The sequence below is a fragment of the Culicoides brevitarsis genome, chromosome 3 (genome assembly GCF_036172545.1).
Source record: "Culicoides brevitarsis isolate CSIRO-B50_1 chromosome 3, AGI_CSIRO_Cbre_v1, whole genome shotgun sequence".
Lineage (NCBI taxonomy): Eukaryota > Metazoa > Arthropoda > Insecta > Diptera > Ceratopogonidae > Culicoides > Culicoides brevitarsis.
The window spans coordinates 1,179,253-1,200,917 of NC_087087.1; the positions used below are offsets into that span (position 1 = coordinate 1,179,253).

At 27.8% G+C, this 21,665-nt stretch overlaps 3 protein-coding genes across 7 annotated transcripts in view; 2 read left to right on the forward strand and 1 right to left on the reverse strand.

Moving 5' to 3' along the window:
• Window positions 1-21,665, reverse strand: part of LOC134833055 (uncharacterized) — a 54,191-nt gene that overhangs the window by 12,674 nt on the left and 19,852 nt on the right. The gene's annotated exons all lie outside the window — the stretch shown is intronic.
• Window positions 3,500-13,224, forward strand: LOC134835052 (BTB/POZ domain-containing protein KCTD12). The gene is made up of 2 exons (XM_063849904.1): window positions 3,500-4,604; window positions 13,092-13,224. Exon 1 carries the CDS (start codon window positions 3,886-3,888, stop codon window positions 4,585-4,587), a length of 702 nt encoding a protein of 233 aa, XP_063705974.1. The 5' UTR covers window positions 3,500-3,885; the 3' UTR covers window positions 4,588-4,604; window positions 13,092-13,224.
• Window positions 18,668-21,351, forward strand: LOC134834763 (high-affinity choline transporter 1-like). Its single transcript, XM_063849536.1, has 4 exons — window positions 18,668-19,403; window positions 19,494-19,623; window positions 20,401-20,995; window positions 21,050-21,351. Exons 1-4 carry the CDS (start codon window positions 18,678-18,680, stop codon window positions 21,204-21,206), a joined length of 1,608 nt encoding a protein of 535 aa, XP_063705606.1. The 5' UTR covers window positions 18,668-18,677; the 3' UTR covers window positions 21,207-21,351.

Genomic DNA, 21,665 nt, shown 5'->3' on the forward strand with positions numbered 1-21,665 from the left:
ATACTTTTGTTAATTTTTTTTTAATTTTGAAATTTTTTGTAAAATTTTGAACATTTTTTTTAAATTATTTTTTTATATCATTTTATTTTTTTAATCTTCAAACTATTCGCAAAATTATTTTTTTTTATTTTTTTAATTTCTAAATTTTTTGTATTTTTTTTTTTTTTTGTAAAAATCAATTTTTGTTTATAAAATTAATTTCTTTTAAATCTTTAAATTATTTGTAAAATTATTTTTTTTATTTTATTTTTTTTTTCAATTTAAATTTTTTCCAATTTTTTAAATTTTGAAATTTTTTGTAAAATAATTTTTTTTTTTGTAAATTTTTGCCAAATTTTTAATAATTTTATAAAATTTTTATTTTAATTTAATTTAATTTAATTTAATTTTTTTTTTATTTAAATTAATCTTTTTAGAATCGTCAATTTCGAGTACTGACAAGAAAATTACTTGTTCAATCCATTAAAAAACAGTTGACAGCTGATTCCTCTGCATAATTAATCATCCGATACAAAAATCAATAAAACTCTTACATTGCACATTTTCCATGAAAATCAATTTTTCATATTAAACTTTCATCGAAATTGCCTCCTCAGATTAACTTAATATGACCTGAAATTGTTCACTGCTCTCAATTTAATTTTATTTTGCAGCAAAAAATGTGAAATTTATAAATTTCTGCAAAAATCCGAACCAACATGCGGGAATATAAATTAATATCTTTTACAATTTATTAATAAAACTGAGTTGATCCGTTTGAATAAATTTCCATAAATTTTTATTTTTCAGATGTTTACATGTATCGACATAGTTTGGAATAAAATTATCAAAATTTTCAGTACAAGTCAGCAAATTGGGGGCATATAACCCGTATCGAATGCGAACGAGAGAGAAAATACGAACGGAACATGATTATTTATGATGTCTATCACTCATGCAGTATTAAATCCCTCAAAATCATGTGTGTGTGATGTTCAATAAATATTTCGGTAGATGAGTTGTACGTTTGGGGATTTGGGCAGAAATAAAACAAATTTGAGTTCAAGTCAAAATATGGCAAAGAGGTTGACATCCCTGAACGACGTTATCTATCGACATCTCCATGATTTCATCAAAACTGTTTTTTTTCGGGCATATTTTAGGGCACATAAGCACACATAAATATTCATCAAGTTTCTGGTTAAATTATTGTTTATATTTTCATGTGTGAGTAGCTGTTGATTGAAATTAGATTGACTTCGAAATTGATTGAGTTGCAATGCGAGCGGTAAGGAAAAAAAGAAATCGATAAGCAATAATCGTCTACTTGTTGTTTGTTTGTTTATTTATTTTTTTTTTTCGTTCTCTTTGCATGACTGTTGCTCGCACAAAAAACAAAAGAAGTCGAAAAGAAAAGAAGGCAACACCTATCTAAATATCATAACAGCAAATTTATCGCTCCCATGACATTTTTCGTATAAATTACGAAATATCTAAAAGCCCTTATGTCATTTCTTATAAAAAAAATAATAGAAAAACATGCAGAGGCAAAAGAGATTTTTTCGAGATGATGAGGTATTTCACGTAAAAATTAAAAATTTTCAAACAGGTATTATTTTATTTTTTTTTAATTTTCATAAAATTCTGAATGTTCAAAACTTTCTCAAAAACATTTTTTTTTTTCAATTTTTTTTTATCTTTTCAAATTTGATTTTATTTTAGAATTTAATTTTAAAAAAATTTGAATGTTCAAAATTATTTTTTTTTATTTTTTTTTTCAAAATTTTTTTTTTTTTTTTTTTTTTTTTTAAAAAATTTTTTAAAAAAAAAAATTTATATTTTTAAAAACAAAAAAAAAATTATTTTTTTAAATTATTAATTTTACTAATTTAAAAAAAAACTTTTTTTTTTTGTTTTATTTTCAGGAAATCAAAAACTTTTCAAGAAATCAGAAGAAAATTTTTAATTAAACAAAAAATCAATTCTAATTAATCCAAACCAAGCAAAAAAACCTTTTCCAGATATTCAGTCAATATCAACATGAAACACCTCAATTACCGCTGTTTGTTCCCTTCTACCTTCATTTTTGCTTATAATTCGAAAAATCAACAAAATTTATTACCCAGATGTGTGAGAGAAAAGAAAAACGAGGAGCTGTCTGGTCAATTACTCGAAATTAAATGAAAGTCTTCCGTTAAAAGCCTGAATCGGATAAATTTCTTAAACAAACAGAAGAAGAGGAAAATATGTACAACAAAAAAAGAGCAATGACCTACATTACGTTGATCCGCTGTGTGTTACACATTTCACAGATGCGAAGGGAAATATTACTTCATGTAAATAAATGTGTGTGAGTATACGATAACGCAGCAGAGAAAAGAAAAATAAGAAGAAGAAGAATTGGAAGAACACATAAAATTTTCTCCATAATGCGTGTGTAATAAATTTTGTAGACTTTCCAGTTGGTTGTTTCTTATCAACATCACACAAACGTTGCACGTGTCTTTATTCTGCATGCTGTATGCGGTTACAATGGAAAGCAAGAGAAGAAAAACAGGAAGACAAAGTGAGTGTGGAGACTTTCCATTTTGTGTGATTTACAGCATCAATCGCGTGAAAGTTACTGCTGATAATAGAGTCAGTAGGGAAAATTAAAAGGCTCGTTTTTCATACAATATTGATCATGGAAGCTGTGCCGCGGCGCACACGAACAAACACACACAATGCACGTAGAAAGAAGGAAAATGATAAGCAACAAGAGATTTTTTCCGCTATTGTTAAGAGTTTTAATTTGAAATGACTTTTTTTTTTTCAGGAATTGCCAAAAAAAAATTTCTTACCCAAAAAGATGAAAAGAGATCCGTAACGGAGCTCAGATGATATTCGACTGATGGTTTCTAACGAAAATGGCTATAATTTTATCTCATTTTGACAAACTAAAGTGAACATTTTTATAATATTTTTTTTTTTTTTCTTTTATTTTTAGATTTTTGAAAATACGAACAAGCAATGACGATATACAAAATGACAAAAGGGCTATTGAGGACAAATCTGTCAATTCCTCTCGTTCAGAACCGAAATGACTACGATACAAGAAGAAGATCCAGATTACAAATCCCATTGTCTCGAACAAACTACTCACGAAACAGTGTTTTTCATGAAAAGATAAACTTCTTCAACTTTTGAACTTCGACGTACCGACAACTTCCTACTTTTCAAATCAAAACTGAAACAAATACTGACAATGATCTGAGGCATGAATCTGATTTTTTAACTCTTTTTTTAAAAAGAGAAATTGTCCCAAAGCCGCAAAAATTCCTGTTGCACCCCAAAAAACGAGTGACGACATTCACTTCCTTGATGTTATTCCCCGTCACAATATACACAACGTGACAACGTGCTCGAACTGCGCATAAGCAAACAATCTCTCCGCTTCCAGTCGAGAACTGAGAGTACGCACAAACTGCGATATCAACACACAAACTGAAAAATTTTTTCAGTCTCATACGAAACACGGATCCATTCGCATCGACAAGACACAGATCGCGTTGAATGCCATCGACTTGAAAGTTTTTGGTTTTAAGTAATTTTAACAGCTTGTGAGAGAATTTTGCTTGCTTCTCGGCTTTCAAACGCGTTTTCGTGATTCGCGTTAATAAATTCGTTTTCGGCGGAAATATTACAGAAAAGTGAGTTGTTATTTTACGAGCTTCCTTGCGCGCTACTGTTGCTGTGTATTTCTGACCCAACAGAAAGTAAATAATAAAAATAAACAGCGAAGAGGAAAAAAAGGCCAAAAAATAATAAAAATAAAACAAATTGCCAAAAATAAATTACTTAATCTAATATAAATCTTGTGTGAGTGAAGAGAAGCGAAGAAAAAAATTAAATAAATTTACATTCGAAATGGGTGACAAATTTCCGGATATCGTTGAGTTAAACGTCGGAGGTGTTCATTACACGACCACACTCAAGACATTAGTCAGCGAAGAGAATTCCAAGTTGCATCAGATGTTCAAGGGCAGTGCAAAAGACGTAACTCGCGACTCCAAAGGACGCGTTTTTCTCGATCGTGATGGCGTTCTTTTCCGCTACATCCTCGATTATCTTCGCGATACGGACTTAAAACTCCCCGAGGGATTCCAAGAACGCGAACGTCTCCGTAAAGAAGCAGAAAATCTCAACGTTACAGGTCTCGTGAAAGTTCTCACGACTTTTGTCGATCAACATCCGCCCGGATGCATCACAGTTGGATATCGCGGGAGCTTTCAATTTGGCAAAGATGGTTTAGCTGATGTCAAATTTCGTAAACTCTCTCGAATTTTAGTTTGCGGAAGAGTCGCATTGTGTCGCGAAGTATTTGGCGATTCGTTAAATGAATCACGTGATCCGGATCATGGAGGTCCCGATAGATACACGGCACGTTTCTTCCTGAAACACACGTTGATCGAACAAGCCTTCGACGATTTGCAGAAAAATGGATTCAAATTGGCAGGAGCTTGCGGATCGGGTACTGCAGGCGGAGGACCAACGGAATTGAAACCCGGCGTTGAACCTGAAGAAAATCGCTGGAATCATTACAACGAATTCGTTTTTGTAAGAGATTAAACAGGATTTTAGTTTCGGTAAGTTCACTTTGGGACTAAAAGACAACTTTTCTCCCTCTTTTGACACTTTCCTGATCTGATAAATGGCTTTGTAGATTTATCTCTTCCTGCCATGTTACGTAATTTAATCCACAAATGGGAAAATTGAATACTCGTAAGGAGCTAAGGTGACAAGTTACAACATAAATCATGCATTTCACGAGAAAAACTTCCATTATCTCGACAATTCTTGCTTGAATGCCATTACAAGAACTTGTCAATGAATTTTCTTTAAACATTTTATCGTCTCTTAGTTCTCAGTCATTAAATCCTCATCATCTTTGCAGTAAAAACAGCAAAAACTTTGACGAAAACAACGATAATATCTTGAATTGTCATAAAAACGACGATAATCTCGTACTTTTCAAAAGTTATTGCTCGAAACTTATGGTTATAAAGATAAGTTATGGATTTTCTTCGTCTCTTCAAGTTATTTTTTTGAAGAAAATGATACATGAACCAGATAAATTTAACTGCAGAACTTTTTAAAATGAATAAAACTCTCATTTTATCAACACTTTCATGTTAAATCTCGAAAAAAATCATTTTTTTATACAATTCCTTCACAAAAGAGGTTCAAATTTACAAAAAAAAATTTTTTTTTACCTAAAATTCGTCAAAGTTTAATAAATTTGTTGTTTCTATTGTTTCAAATGGATTAGATTCGTAACATAAAACAATATTCACGACCTTTTAAATTGCTTTTTCATGTTTTTTGCGTGTAATTTTTCCCAAACTCTTCCGCCAACAACAGAAAAACGCATAAAATACATTTTAATACTTGCCACAAAATGAAAAAAAAAACTTTTTCACAACTAAATATTTCACTATTTTTATGGCGCAAATTCCATTCATTCTTGTATTGATAGCGCCCGAAAAAATGTCACTGCGCTAAATTTTATATTATTCTGTTAAATAAAACATCGCAGAGATAAGGGCAAACAATACAAGTTTTCGAACAATGCAAGAACTCAACGCGAAAAAAATAGTAATAATAGAATATAAATTCCAGAACAAAAAAAAATCGTTGACGCGATGTTGGCAGATGAATATCAAATACGAGAAATTTTCATTTCCACACGAACTGCAATTCATTTCAGTTTTTTCAGAATTTTCGTTCGACGGATGAGATGAATGGAAACTTTAAAAGAATTAATCAAATATTTATTGTGTGCGACGAACGACTTTCTATTGTTTAATTTTTAGTTTTTATTTCACGTCAGCGGCGCAAAAAGACGTGAAATCAAAAATAAACTTGTCATGATATTATTTCGTGTTATTGCCAAGCGAATGAGTGACGAATCAAAAATTGACGTATTTTCGTGCTGTTTGCGAATAATAATGTTAATGATTAATTATTTCGTTCTTTTTTTCGATTTTCAAGTGTTTTTTGTTTAATTTTTTTGTACCTTGTTAAGTTATGAAGCATGACGACGACGCTCCCTTTTTTACGCTTCAATCCTTCGTCTTTGATGGTTGAAGAGAAAAAAAGGTAGACAAAACATTTCTTGGAATTTATCAGAGTAATTTCCCGTTCATTCCTCCGTAAAATATTGGCGAGGTTTCTTCGTTAAATAAAGTCACAGCAAAAAAAAAAAATAAATAAACGAGATAAATAGAAAAAAATGTTAAACGAAGAGTTTAACCGCATTTCAATTTAATGCGGTTTTTGATAAGAAAAATTTTAAAATTTTCATGAATTTTTCAATTAAATAATTTTTTATGCATTTAGCAAAAAATTTCAAATTTCTTAATTTTTTGTTAAAAAATTTAAAATTTTCATGAATTTCCAAAAAAAAAACTTAACTTTTATATTGACAAAAATTTTCGAATTTTTTGAATTTTTTTCCGTTTGAGAAATTTTTTACATTTTCATTAATTTTTTGAATTTCTTAAATTTAATTAAAATTAAGTTTTAATTTAAAAAAAATTTATTTCGAAAATTTTTTTATGAATTTCGCAAAAATTTTTACATTTTTCAACTTTCTTATGTAGACAAAAATTTTCGAATCGTTTTGAAAATTTTTACAACGTAAGTTAAAAATTTTTAGATTTTCATGAATTTTCTAATTTCTTCAAAATAATTAAAATTTAAATTAAAAAAAATTATTTTTTCATTAAGAAAAAATTTGATAATTTTTTACCATTTTTGATAATTTTTATAAATTTTCCAAATTTTTCAAAAATCATTTAGAAAATATTTTTACATTTCATAATTTTTTTTAAATTTTATATAATTTTTTTTATCATTCCTTCTAAATGATTTTAGTTTTTTAAATTTTTGTTATTTTTCACGAGATTTAATTAATTTTTTGGAAAAAAAAATTCATCATGAATTTTTTAATTAAAAAAAAATTTCATAAACATTTTTTTTGACAAAATTTCTGAAAGATACGGTTTCAAAAACACATTAAATGACCAACGGAAAAAAAAATTCTCAGAAATACCGCAAAAAACAAATATTTCTGTGAGACTTAATGGAAACACATTTGACTTCGTGCTGAACAGTTGTTGATATAAAGAAGAAGTAAATAACGAGAAATTATTTCTTTTTATCATTTTTTTTTGTCATAATAATCAAAATAAGTAGACAAGGCACTCCTGTTGCGTCTCGAGTGCTTATTTATGTGTCTTTTGACTTTCTCTCCTTTTTCTGTTTGTTTGTCTTTCGTACTTCCTTTTCATCTTTTTTTTTGTGTTTTTACTCATTCCAAAAACCTTCGTAAAAAAACAACAATAAACTCTTTCTCACGAAAAATAGGAGAAAATGATCTGAATCAAGAAGGATCAATCTGGCTTTTCTTTCGTCGTCGTTGTGAAATCAGTCTAATTCAATTTTCCGAGATTGGAATGAGGATGAATTGAAACGAAAATATGAGCATTAATTTAATTTCTGCCTCATTTTCATTATTCATTCGTTTTTCCACAGAAACGTCCCTTTTTTGCGCTCTACTTGAAAGAAATCTATGGATGAATAATAAATTATCATCAAGTTAGATGCTGACGCCTGGTCTTTTGTTTTATTGCAGCAAAGTGAATTTTTCTTTTGTGACAAGTAAATGGCGTGTCAGGAAAGGAAGAAAAGTGCGAACAATGAGACATTCATTGTCATTAGAGCTGACAAATTTTCTCCCCATTCATTCCCATAAATAACGATAAAACTGTTGCTGAGGGACTCGTAAAAATCCGTTCCATTCAATAATGTATGATTGTTTATTAGTCATGCTCATGCGACGAAATGCTTCCTGAATATCACGCCTCATGGGCGAAAAACGGGTCAGATTGATTCTTTAAGGGATCAGGTTGACCCCTCAGGAGTCAATTTTATCCCAATGAACACTTAAGAGGTCAATTTGGTCCCTTAAGTGAATTTTTTGATCAAAAAATTTCCTTAAGGGATCAATTTGACTCCTGAGGGGTCAACCTGATCCCTTAAAGATTCAATCTGACCCGTTTTTCGACCATAGGGCGAACTTTGGCTTTTTTTTCTTTAATAGAAAAAAATTTTATTGAGAAAAAGAAGGAAGGGAGGAGGAGTTATTAATATTAACCTTTATTGCCAATCTGCTCGTGTTTTTTTCTGTTCATTATATGCCAACGTCGAGCCCTTATTAATTGTTAATGTCGACGTTGTCTTTACCGACATTTGTCGTAATGATTGCCTTGGGTCCAATATGGGCCTTTTTCGGCGAATTGTCGACGAATAATTTCATTACGAACCGTTTCTCCTTAATTGACAAGAATTGCGTGATTTGTTTTAATCTCGGCAAGTCTTGAATTATTAACTAAACCATTTATCAAGTTCTGCAGAAAGAAAAAACTCAAACAGCTGTTTCGACATAAAAAAAATCAATAACCAGACTTCTCCTCTTGTTGTTGTTTGGCATTCACAAAGGTCTCGCGAATGTATGTCAGTCGATGATAAATTCAATCAATACGAGTCCGTGGATTGAAAAAGCAAACAAAACGTCGTGGGAAATGACAATAAAAATGAATAATGATAATCGATAAATATATTACACGACTTATTACTTCTTCTGCTTTTGTTCAATTCCGTTCGCTGTGCTTCCTTGTAATTGCAGATAAATGGCAAAGAGAAATATTATTAATTAACGATGAATAATGAGTGGTGTGTTGCCTGCAAGCAAGGCATTTAATTGATTCAACCTCAATGGAGACAATGCGAAATGAGGACGAGAAAGAGGAAACTATGATTTAATTGTCCTGTGTCGTCTTTTGATCATGCTCAAGTGCATTTCCTTTCAAAATTTAATGGATTTATGTGGCAAAACAAAAGGAACTCAACAACAATTGCAGTTTATGTGATCGTATCGATGCAATTTCGAAACCCCTCTGAGAGAAATTTTTGCATAAAAGCATGAAATTTTGATTGGAAATGTATTGTTTTGACTTTTTCGAGAGAAAACTTTAAGTTTTAATTTGTGTTAAAATGTATGCAATTTGTATTTCTTTTTCATATACCTCCCCAATATAATTTCGGGGGAAATAATTATTTTAAAGTACAATTCAAAGAAAATTTTTACGATTTTTGCCTTAATTTTCAATGAAAAAAAAAGAAAATTAATATCTTTTTTTCACTTTTACCATTAAAAATTTTTTTCTTCAAATTAAAAAAAAATAAATAAAAATTTTAATTTAAAAAAAAATAAATTTAAAGTTAAGTTTATATTTTTTATTATTAATTAGAAATTAATTATTAAAATAAAAAAATTATTTTAAATTAAAAAAAAAATAAATTTAATTTGAAAAATTTTTCAAAAAAAGGTATATGAAAATTTAATGCAAATTGCATACTCAAAAAAATTTAAAACAAATTTAAATTTAATTTTTATCGAATTTTCAAGTTTTCAAATTAAACATAAAATTTTTCTATTTAATTATTTAAATTTAAAAATTAATTAATTTTTATTTTATTTTTTTTTTAAATTTTTTTTGAAGTTATTTTTTTTTTTCTTTGAAATTAAAAAAAAATAAGTATATGAAATTAAAAAAAATCTTTAGAAAATAATTTTTAAAAATTTTAAAAAATAAATTTTGAAAATTAAAAAAAAAATAATTAAATTTAATTAACTAAATTTTAATTTATTATTTTTTTTTAAACTTTAAAAATTTAATTTTAAAAAAATAAAAATTAAAAACTTAAATTTTTTAAAATTAAATTAAAAATTGTTTCAATTTTTTTTTGAAAGTATGCAATTTACATTACTTATCATATACCGCCCCATAAAAATTTTGGGGGAATTTTTCAAATTAAATTAAATTTACGATTTTTTTTTTTTCAAATAAGAATTCAAAAAGAAAAAAATGTACAATTTTTCATCGATAATTTAAAAGAAAAATATTTTCTATGACATGACGATGATATAAGAGGTAAATAATTTATGTCCAACACTCAACACTCGCATGAATTTTTGAACAATGCAAAACTTTCTGTTCACATGCGATACGAAACTCGCATTGAATCCTTAATAAACTCATAAAATACTCGGATAGAGAGTCAAATGATTTGACACAAAATATGAAATTGAACTTGTAATTTCCATTTAAATTGGATTCAAATTGGATTCCAGAATAAAATTTCATTTGACAAGAAGCGGGTCAACAATGTCATCTAAGAAGTCTTACGTATCTCATATCCTTTCCGTTTTGATGACACCGTAATCTCATCTACACATTGTCGTAAAGCGTATTTTTATTGCTCTGAGGACTTGCGATGAAATGCACCGAACCGCAGAGTTTTGTGTGTGCGAGATGACGACAACACACACGGGAATTCAACAATAAAATCATGATATTAGCATGTGTTAACAGAGGAAAAAAAAACTAAAATTTATGCATTGAATCGCAGGAAGTCAAGTGACAAAACAACATTTACCTCGCTCGCTCGTTGGTTTGCATGACGCAAAGGGAATTTGTATATTTTGACGTAATTTTATTCCTGTGGTTCGAAAATAATACAAATTTTATGGACTTTACCCTTCGGAGAAGAAGGAGATTAGCTGCGAACGAACGATAAACAGGAAATAATTGAATAATTCAATTCAAGCCGGGATGCGAACAAGAAGAAATCGATAAAACTTGCATTAACGTCTTAAAAGCGTACTTATTGTTGTTGGTTAGATTAAAAGTTGTGCGAAACTCGCATTTTTTTTTTTGCAAGGAAAAAGGACGACGATGAACTCTTCAGTCTCTTAAAACATCATCAAATATTCATTCGAAGCCCCATTTTTCGTTTTTTCTTCGTCGTCTTTGCCACGTTTGAAAAAGATGAAAAGAAAATGCAAAGCAGCTCCATGAAAAATAAAATATTTCAACCGAGCCTTTTGATACGGAATGTACTTATATTTAGATTAGATGAAATTTAAATTCCAGAATCTTTTTACATACGCAGAGACAAATGTACCGACGTTATTTTCCCGATAAACAATTTTTTGCTCTCTCATGCTCTCTGTGCGACTCGAAAAGAGTAAATTATGTAAATGCATTACATTACTTGGAAAAAGGGAACGGCATTCAGGTTAAAAATGGCATGTACGTGATAAGAAAATTTGTTTGTTGCTCAAAAGTATGCAATTTGCCTCACATTTTCATATCCCTCCCCATTCCTGTCACAGGGGGGAGAGGACATTTGTCGTCCTTGATTTGTCAAAACGAAGATTTGCGCATCAAATTGCATTGAAAAAGGAAAAAATTTCACTCAATTACTCATTCTTGACGTTATGCAATAAAAAACTAAAAATGATGATATCAAGCACGGAGCGTGACAAGAACAATCACAATTTTTCATTTTTTCTCCCTCATTCTACCTTTTTTTAGCGGCAAGAGTGAAACGCGCGAACAAGAGAGCGGTAATCCGAGACGACAACAACAAAAGTTTTTTTTTGCATTTAAACAATGTGAGGAGATACAAGAACGAGAGACAAACAAAGTTATGTGCATTTTGCAGAAAAGTTTTTCTTTCGCTGCTCTTCTAATGAATGCATCCCGTTGAACAAAAGCAATTTATATCGACCATATAATAAATTGAGTTAGAAATTTATATGCAGAAACATGATACGATTATTATGATGGATTAAGTAGAAGTTTTCAAGTTGTTGATGTCTATGAAATTTGATATGACGGCTTAAAGTATGCAATTTGCATTACTTTTTCTCATGCCTCCCCATTTTTTTTCATAGGGGAAATTTGAAAAACTATTAAAATCAAGCAAAATTAAAGTTTTTAAACCTGAAATTTCGACTTCTGAAGAGCAATGAGGTACTTTTTCAACTAAAATCTATCAGTTAATGAGCAAAAAACGCAACAAAATGTCATCGCCGACATTATCACATAAATGGCAACACATTTTATGACGATTTTTTGCTTTAGATAACTATGGAATGAAAAACCACGATTAATGACGACTCATAAAAGCAAAAAAAAAGATGAAAGGTTGATGATAACAGTTCTGATTTATACAATAGTGCTTATTTAGTGCTGCGTAGTCAATTTACGGCATGCACTTTAATTTTGCGTCATTTGTCAACTCAGGTCTCTCAACTTTTTTTTTTTGCAAAAGAGAAAAAGGAAAAAATAATCATAATTTGTGTCATCATTGTTTCCAAAGCTTTTCTGTCACATTCTGTCAGGGGCAGACACTCAACGATAAAAATGATACAATTTAGAAAGATGACACAAAACGAACCGAATAATAAATTAAATTTCCATGTACACGTGTGCTCGAGAGAGAGAATAATCCTTCATCATCATTGCGAAAAATGCTCCGGGGTTCGTTCAATTTGTATGTTCGTATGTGAAATTTATTAAATAACATTTTTAAGCAGATTATCGGGCTGCAATCAGGATAAAAATAAGAGGATTTTGAAAAAACTGACAAATATTTGACCCTTTTTTATTCATTTTTTATGTTTCATTAAACATATTTTGCATAATTGATCAAAATATTTGACCTATTTTTATAAAATTTATATTGACTTTGCTCTACAAAAGTTGATAATAAGCAATTGTGGCAAAAACAATGCATTTCCGAGCATATGTTTCATGGAGAAAAGTGATTCTTATGACTCAAGGAAGGTTTAGCGCAAAAAAAAATTTCAAAAAATTTTCACTCATATTTTTTTTTAAATTTTTCTTTATATTTTTTTTTTTTAATTTTAATTTTTTTTAATTTTTTTTTTAATTTTTTTTTTTATTTTTTTTTTTTTTTTTTTTTTTAATAATTTTTTATTTTAAATTTTTTTTTAAATTTTTTAATTTTTTTTAAATATTTTTTAAAATATTTTTTTTTTAATTTTTTTTTTTTCATAAAAGTACGCATAAAAAGACGAAAAATGTAATTAATGAATATAATTTTAATAAAGGACTAAATTTCTGCGAACTTTTTTTTATCTTGTTATCATCATAACACTCATTAATTAGTGATATTTTTTGTTTATTTACTCGCAGGTTGATGGTTCAAATGATAAAAACGGACGGATAACAGCAGCAGCAAAACATAAAAAGTCAACATCGGTATCGTTATTAAGTATTATGATGATTATATCATGTTTCATTTAAATTTTTGATGAAAGTATTAGCGAGACACAGAAATATGGTGTAAAAATTTGTGTTATTTCATTTAATTCACAAAAAAAGCGTTCACGAGAAAATTTTTGTTAAACGGATTATGAGTAAAAGTTTTTCCTTTGCAAACGTAAAAGTTTGTAATTTTTTATGAAAATATATAATTACCCAAAGTTCACGTGATTTTTAATGAAAAAGAAAAAAAAAGTGTCAAAGTATTTTATTTTAATGAACTCATTATTTCGTGTCAAGAATGAAGAACATTGCAGTTTTTCTCTAAATTAATAAAAAAAAATCGCCTAATTGAGCCCTCAAACAAAAAAAAAACGAGAAAATTTATAACATGCAGCAATGATCATCACTCATGTCATGAAAATGTTCAAAAAAAGTTTGTTTTTTGTCGCATATCCGCATGGAATACTAAACTTAATTATTTTAAACAAGCCATCGGCAAATAATGGACAAAAATATGAATTTTTGATGTTGACACATATTTATCTTCATTTGCCGTTTGATTGAAAGCCTCGTTGTTGACGTTGCAAAAACTAATATTTATCATGTTTAAATTGCTCCTGACACGAAACTACTATTTTTAATTGGAATCAAATTGGAATGAACACGAAATTATAACAGAAGCTCATTACGGAAGATAATTTTATAAATATCATCATCATAAATATTTAAATAAAATATGAGAGAATTTGTCAAAAAAATAATTTTTAAATAAAATCTGCCATAGAAAGGCGTGTTGTAGTGAACATTAATTAGTGAAAAAAAAAAAAATTTGCTCCGCATAACAATCCATAAAAAAAATAAAAATATGTACAATCAACAATAAAATTTACGTTGAACAAATAAATAAAATAATAATTATTCATTATGAATATAATAATATGTTTAATTAAGTCAAATAAATACAAAAACCCGATTTTACTGAAAAAAAAAAATAAAATTTCAAAAATGAGCAAAACGGAACAATCCACGTAAAATAATATATGAAATAAAATAATAAATAAAAGTTTTACAAGTTATATATGTATAATTTTAACACAAAATAGAGAAATAATACAACATATACATCGATTTAACCATATTTTCCTCTGCAGAAATTTATCAACTTTTCAACAACAATAAAAAATAATAATATTTTTCACTATATACAAAAAAAAATAAAAAAGTTGATCATCGACACTCTTTATCATTATAGATGTATGGGGCAGACAAAAAGTTGTCAGAAATCAATCGGTCATAATTTTAAATTTTTTTACATTTAAAAATGAACATTTTTTGCTTTGAAAGGAATTTTTTAAAAATAATTATTTTTTTAATTAATTAAAATTAAAATTCAATGAATAAATTTTAAAAAAAAATTAACAAAAAAATAAATAAATTTTTTAAAAGTAGAAAAAATATATTTTCTTAAAAAAAGACTTTTTGACATAAAGGCAGTTTTTTAATTATTTAATCATAATTAAATGAATTATTTAATTTTAGTTAAATTCAATTAAATTAATCATTTAATCAAAATTAAAAATAAATCAAAATAATTATTTCGAATCTTAAAATTATTGTATTTAAAATATTTCACAATATTTTTAGGTTTTTAAACAATTATTTTGATTTATATTTTACTTTGATTAAATAATCAATTTTTTAAATTAAATTACATAATTCATTAAATTTAATTAAATAATTAATATACAAGTGTCAACTATGTCAAAATGTCTTTTTTTGATAAAATATATTAATTTCTGATCTTAAAAAAAATATTTTATTTTTTTCTAATTTTTTTTTTTAATTTTTTCATTGAATTAAAATATAAATTTTAATTAAAATAATTTAAAAAAAATAATTATTTTCAAAAAATCCCTGCACGGTTATTTTTCAAAACTTCCAATGCAAAAAACGCTTATTTTTAAATGAAAAAAAAATGAAAAAAAAATTTGGTAAATATGACCCATTGATTTCTGACAACTTTTTGTCTACCCCACACATTTAATATTATCAACATCATTATTATGTCGTCGTGTGCAAGAGTAAACACGATAAAATTTAAACCATGTAAGAGCATCCGTTGCTTCATACATAAAGCATAAACTATAACAAATAAAATAAATATAAACATAAAAGCAGTAGTGTGATAAAACAGAACACGAAGAACGTGGTACATTCTCATTTTCAATGAAATTTTTCATACATATTTTAAAAAAAAGTTTAATAATAAATAATATATTTAATAGTAATTATTATAATATTATAAAATATACGATGATGATGAGATAATTAATGACATCAAGGAATATTATTAATTACAAATTAATTAACAACTATTGCATCGTCATGAATTGATCTGTAGTTAAAATTGTTTAATCTTAATAAAATAAATAAAAATCATTAGCATGACCATACTATGCAACATTCGTAGAAGAAAAGTATTTATTATTACTATTAAAAAAAAATCTGATGATACGGGTCGAATTGTAAAAAAAAAGTGTATTTGAAAAAAAAATACAAAAAATCATGAAATATTATTTAAATTAATAAAATAAAATAATCGCTGTAGTGAAAAAATAAAAATAAATAAAAAATGTGGTATTTATTAAAAAATAAAAAAATATTAAAAAATGAAAAGTGTAATGTAAAAGATTATAAATCAAAAAAAAAAAATAAATAAAATAAAAAATATATGTTAAAATAGTTTAAAATTGTTTTTAAACAGGCTGGGCAAATCCTTTTCCACGAAAATCCCTTTTTCATAGGCAATAAATCAGCATTAAATTACCATGCATGGAAATATGTTTTACGAGCGTTATCGGGCGTCGTCGAGGGAAATTCATGCTTCACTAAATACCAAATGTTTTTCAGGCTTTGGAGTAAATTTAGATCGAACGAATGTTTTTCAGTTCATTTATTTTATGGATGAACGTAAAACTCGAGCAGAGACTTTGACTTGCTTTCCAACAAAGAATGACAAAGGCAGAAAGGTAGAAAGTGACGAAAAAGGGTTTCCTTTTCTACGTTTCTTTACGCCCTTGTAACTTTATGAAAGAAGCGGTATGTATGACAATGCGTAATAAACCACATTTCTCTTACTACGACAAATTTTTTAAAGGAATTTGATGTAATTTACGCATTTTTGATACGGGACAAGCAATTTTGGGACAATTTTGGGCGACCTTGAACCCCAATTTGGAGTAAAAAATAGCAAAATTCCCTCCTTAATCGAATTTAAAAGTTGGTCTCTCACACTTTTCTCTTTTTTTTAGGCGCACACAAAAATTAACGTTACAAGCGAGCGATGTACGAGCGATCCCAGATGTTTTGTTGATTAGGGCCTTACGGCATTTTTATTGTGAAAAAACAAACCAGAAGAGTCATAATTTTAAATGTAAACTTTTTTTTTCATGTGCTCTCCTTTCGCATGGGAAAGGGTCAAATGTGAACACACAAAAAAAAAATTTACATTTTTATTGTCAAAATACTCCTCAAAGTTTTTCTCCGAAAATTTTGCATATTTTTGTAAAGTTTTATACTCTTAACCATCGTTAAGTTATGCTTCAGTCCTTTATAAACAGAGAAAAAATCCTGATATTAAACTTTATTATTATTCTTAATTACCCGAAAGTTGCTGTGATATTCTATAGCTTGGAGAGATTTTGAGCTGTTCAAGCACATTTTCATCAAAATTCCATTTTTACTCGTAAAAAGGTAAGTATGTTGTAATTAATCAAAAGTAAAAAATTACATTTTTTGTAGTCTAACGCACGTGTACTGAAGTTAAAAACAACACAGGAACGTTACCAAAGGAAAATTTTCGGATGAGACAATTTCAAACTTTAATTAAGGAAAACATTTTTTGATGTTCAAAGGAAAAATTTTAAAGTTTCTGACGATTTTTACTGTATTTTTGTAAAAAAAAAAATTCGGTATTGAGCTCGATTTGTTGAAATTATGAAGAAAAAATTATCTTGAAGTTAAAAAAATTTTTAAAAATTTTAAATTTCAATCAATTTAAATTTAAAATTACCTAATTGATTGTCAAAATTTTTATGAAATTTCTTTTAATTTTTCTCAAAAATATTATTTTAAGCTTTTTATAAATTTTGATATTGTTTAATTTTTTCTTATGAATTTTTTTTTTAATTTTTGAAGAAAAAAATATTTTTTTTACTTAATATTTTAATTAAAATTAATATTTTAATTGATAATTTTTAACAAATTTTTGATTCGAAAATCATCTTTTAACTTAAATTTTCTTCTCAAAAAATATTTTTCATAAAATTACAAAATTTATCTTTTAAATTTTTTTTGACAGTTATTTTTTAAGAAATTTTTTTCTTTAATTTTTATTATGAAATATTTTTAAATCTATTCAAAAATAGCAAATCTCAAAGTAAAAAAAAATATCAAAAATATTTTAACGCTCAAAAATTGTTAACATTTTGTATGAAAATAGTATTTCAAAACTTTTTTTTATATTTTATTTTTTTTTAATTTTATTTTTTTTAATTTTTTTTTTTAACTTTATTTTTAAAAAAAATTATTTAAATTTATTTAAAATTAAATAATTTTATTTTATTTTAATTGTTTTTTTATTTAAAAAAAAATATTTTTTTATTTTAAAAATTTTATTTATTTTTATTTGAAAAGAATTTATTTTATTTTAATTTTTTTAAATTAAATTTTATATTATTTTTTTTTATATTTATTTTTTTTTTAATTTAAATATATTTCATTTAATTTAAAAAATGTTGAACTTTATCTTGAAAAAAGGAAGACAAAATAAAAGAAACCCTTTTAATGCCACACTCCTGTTAAAATCACAAAATTAATCAAGATCATTTACAAAGATTAACGCGAACCCAAAGAAAAACACACAAAACACAAAAAAATAATTTTCAAAATAATTAAAATCGCCATAATTTCGCAAGAATCCATAAAATAAACAAAAATTTCGCAACTCAAAGTAAACATCAACAACATATCCGGAGGCTCTCTGTTTCAATCAAAACCTTATTTTATCAAAATTTAATCATAAAATTTATTGTTTCGTGATTTTTTTCACTCTTCATTTAAAAAAAAAATGGAATGAGAGACTATCTGACGCCACAAAATTCTCTCTTTCCAACGCGACGACATTCATTGCCACAATAATCAAACTTGAACTTTACAAAAACAATTATTTTTTTCTAAAACGTAAATATAAACAAAATCGACCTCGGGCGAAATTGGAACAGAGTTGTTCATTGAAAAGTTTCAAAAAAAATCGAGAATTTCTCAATTGCACGTCGAATTGCTCTGTCGATAGTTGTAATTGAATCAAAAACTATTAAAGTGTCGTTAGTTTTATTTTCGACAACAAATGTATGGCGACAAAACTAAAATTGCAAGGCGTCTCTAAATTGAAGTGCTGAGAAATATTTTAATTAAACTAAGTTCAGTATTTATCTACGTCGCGATCACGTTACAATGAATTATTCGGGCGTTGCGGGAATAATTTTGTTCTATGTCCTCATCGTGCTCATCGGGATCTGGGCAAGTCGAAAAAGGCGCAATGACGATAACGGCGAGGAAGAAATCATGTTGGCAGGACGATCGATTGGATTATTCGTCGGAATTTTCACGATGACAGCAACATGGGTTGGCGGCGGATACATCAATGGGACAGCAGAAGCGATTTATACTTCGGGACTCGTTTGGTGTCAAGCTCCCTTTGGTTACGCCTTAAGCCTGATTTTTGGCGGGATTTTTTTCGCGGGTCCCATGCGGAAACAAGGTTACGTTACAATGCTCGATCCGTTGCAAGATCGATTTGGCGAAAAAATGGGCGGATTACTTTTTTTGCCCGCATTTTGTGGCGAAGTATTTTGGGCTGCGGGTATTTTGGCAGCTCTCGGGGCAACAATTTCCGTTGTCATTGATTTGGATCACAGCACGTCGATTATCTCGTCAGCCTTTGTCGCGGTTGCATATACCTTAATTGGGGGATTGTATTCTGTCGCATATACGGATGTCATTCAGCTTTTTTGCATTTTTATCGGATTGTGGATTTGTATTCCGTTTGCGTGGAATAATGAGAATGTAGCCGAAATATCGCTTAATTCCGTTGATTGGTTGGGCCATGTCGAAGCAAATCGAATTGGGTTTTACATTGATTATGGGTTGTTGCTGATGTTTGGCGGCATTCCATGGCAGGTATGTGCAGTAGGGAGAGAGAAAGAGAGTCTGTAATCAATTTTAATTTAGATTAATTATTCAAAAACAATGTGTAATTGATATTGATAGGTATACTTTCAACGTGTTTTGTCGACGAAAACGCCTGGAAGAGCGCAAATTTTGTCGTTCGCAGCAGCTATTGGATGTATCGTGTTGGCAATTCCTCCCGTGCTCATTGGGATCATTGGAAAAGCGACGGGTAAGAATTTTTTTTTATCAAAAAACTTCATTTTTGATTAAAATTTTGAAATTTTTCTTTCATACATTTAGAAAAAAAGTCAATTTTAGATCAAATTTCGTCAATTTTTAATTTTATAATTTCAAAAAATTAAATTTTTGATGAAATTTAGCTTTAATAGATTCAAAAAAGAAAAACTTTTGATGATTTTTATTTCAAAATATCCAAAGTAGTAAACGTAACGACTCAAAAATTAATTTTCTTATTGATCAATTTTTAACCAATTTTAAAAATTCAAAAATCAACAAATTCACATTCGAATAAAAATTTTTTTTTTCATTATTTTTCCGTATTTTTTTACGTATTTTTTACGTAATTTTTACTTAATTTTAAAGCTTATGAATTATCAAAGAGACATTCAAAAAAATTTCAGAATTTTTTTCCGTATTTAAAATTTTTTCAAAAAAGTAGGTAGTTAGATTTTTTAAAATTTGAAATAAAATAAATTCAAATTTTAAAATTAAATTAAAAATTTTTAATTAATTTCAAGTTTTTAAATAAAATTAAAATTTTAAAATTAAAATTAAATTTAAAAAATTTTGTTTTAAATTAAATTAAGTTTAAAATAAAATAAAAAGTTAAAAAAAAATTAAAATTAAAAAAAAAAAAAAAAAAAAAAAAATTAAAATTAAAAAAAAAAAAATTATTTAAATTTAAAAAATTTAAAATTTAAAAAAAAAAATTAAAATTAAAATTTTTCTCAAAAAAAAATTTACTAACAATTTCTTTAAATTTCAGCATGGGATCAAACAACATACAAAGGACCATTTCCTCTCACGCCCAAAGAAAGCGGCATGATTCTCCCGATGGTCTTGCAATATCTCACTCCCGAATACGTTTCGTTCTTCGGATTAGGCGCCGTAGCTGCCGCCGTTATGAGCAGCGCCGATTCAAGCATCCTTTCCGCAAGTTCCATGTTCGCACGCAACATTTATCGCCTCATTTTTCGCCCGCAAGCATCGGAAAAGGAAGTCTTATGGGTGATGCGTGTCGCAATTGTTGTCGTTGGCATCTTGGCAACACTGATGGCGATAACGGTCTCCTCCGTATACGATTTATGGGCAATTTGCTCGGATCTTGTGTACGTTGTTTTGTTCCCGCAACTCTTGATGGTCGTTCATTTCAAGAAAAATTGCAACACTTATGGCAGTTTGGCGGCATATATCGTTGCAATTGTGTTACGAGGCGCAGGCGGAGAAAAAACTCTCGGAATTCCGGCGTTGGTTTTCTATCCGGGATACAATGAAGTCACGGGAGAGCAAGAATTTCCATTTCGAACGTTCGCGATGGTGTCGAGTCTTGTAACTTTGATACTGATTTCATGGATTTCGAGGTAAAAATTAATTTTTTCGAAAAAGTTTATTGATTTTTTTAATTTTTTTTTTAGAAATCTCTTTGAAAAGAACATTTTGAGCAAAAATTATGACGTTTTCGGATGTTTCGATGACTTACGAGAATCTGTCGTATTGGATTCAAGAACGAAAGATCAATCGTTGACGTTATTCGGGATTGGTAATGTTGCGTTGGAACACTCTGTACGCTGATTGTGATAAAATTCGCATTAATTTTGCTTCAACTTATAAAAAGTAAATAAAATTGTTAGGAATTCTGTTTAAATTTTAGAAAATATCTTCACTTTGTTTGTGTTTCAAAAGCAAATAAAGTTCATTTTCTATCTAAACGATTCGAAGAAAGGAAAAAAACCAAAGAAAATGAAAAGAAACGATGACGAAGCACTTTTCCAACTACTACAAAAGTATTTTAAGGAATTCCTTTTTTCAAGTCCTTCGTTGTCAGGTCACTTTTTCGCACAGCAATCGATATTTTTTTGTTAAGAACGTCGAGTGTTGATAGAATTTGCACCTTTTATCGAGGATTTGCTTCCTTTTTCACACAAAAAATGTAAATTTTCGCTAAATTATAAAACTTTTCGACACATGTCAGTCAAGAAATTCAAGTTTTGATGTATTAGGTGTCGAAAATTTGCATTTTGTGTCAAAATA

Coding starts and splice junctions, on each gene's coding strand:
- LOC134835052 (XM_063849904.1), top strand. CDS start 3,886: ATGGGTGACAAATTTCCGGATATCGTTGAGTTAAACGTCGGAGGTGTT.
- LOC134834763 (XM_063849536.1), top strand. CDS start 18,678: ATGAATTATTCGGGCGTTGCGGGAATAATTTTGTTCTATGTCCTCATC. Junction 19,404..19,493: donor TTGGCGGCATTCCATGGCAG/GTATGTGCAGTA, acceptor TGATATTGATAG/GTATACTTTCAACGTGTTTT. Junction 20,996..21,049: donor CTGATTTCATGGATTTCGAG/GTAAAAATTAAT, acceptor TTTTTTTTTTAG/AAATCTCTTTGAAAAGAACA.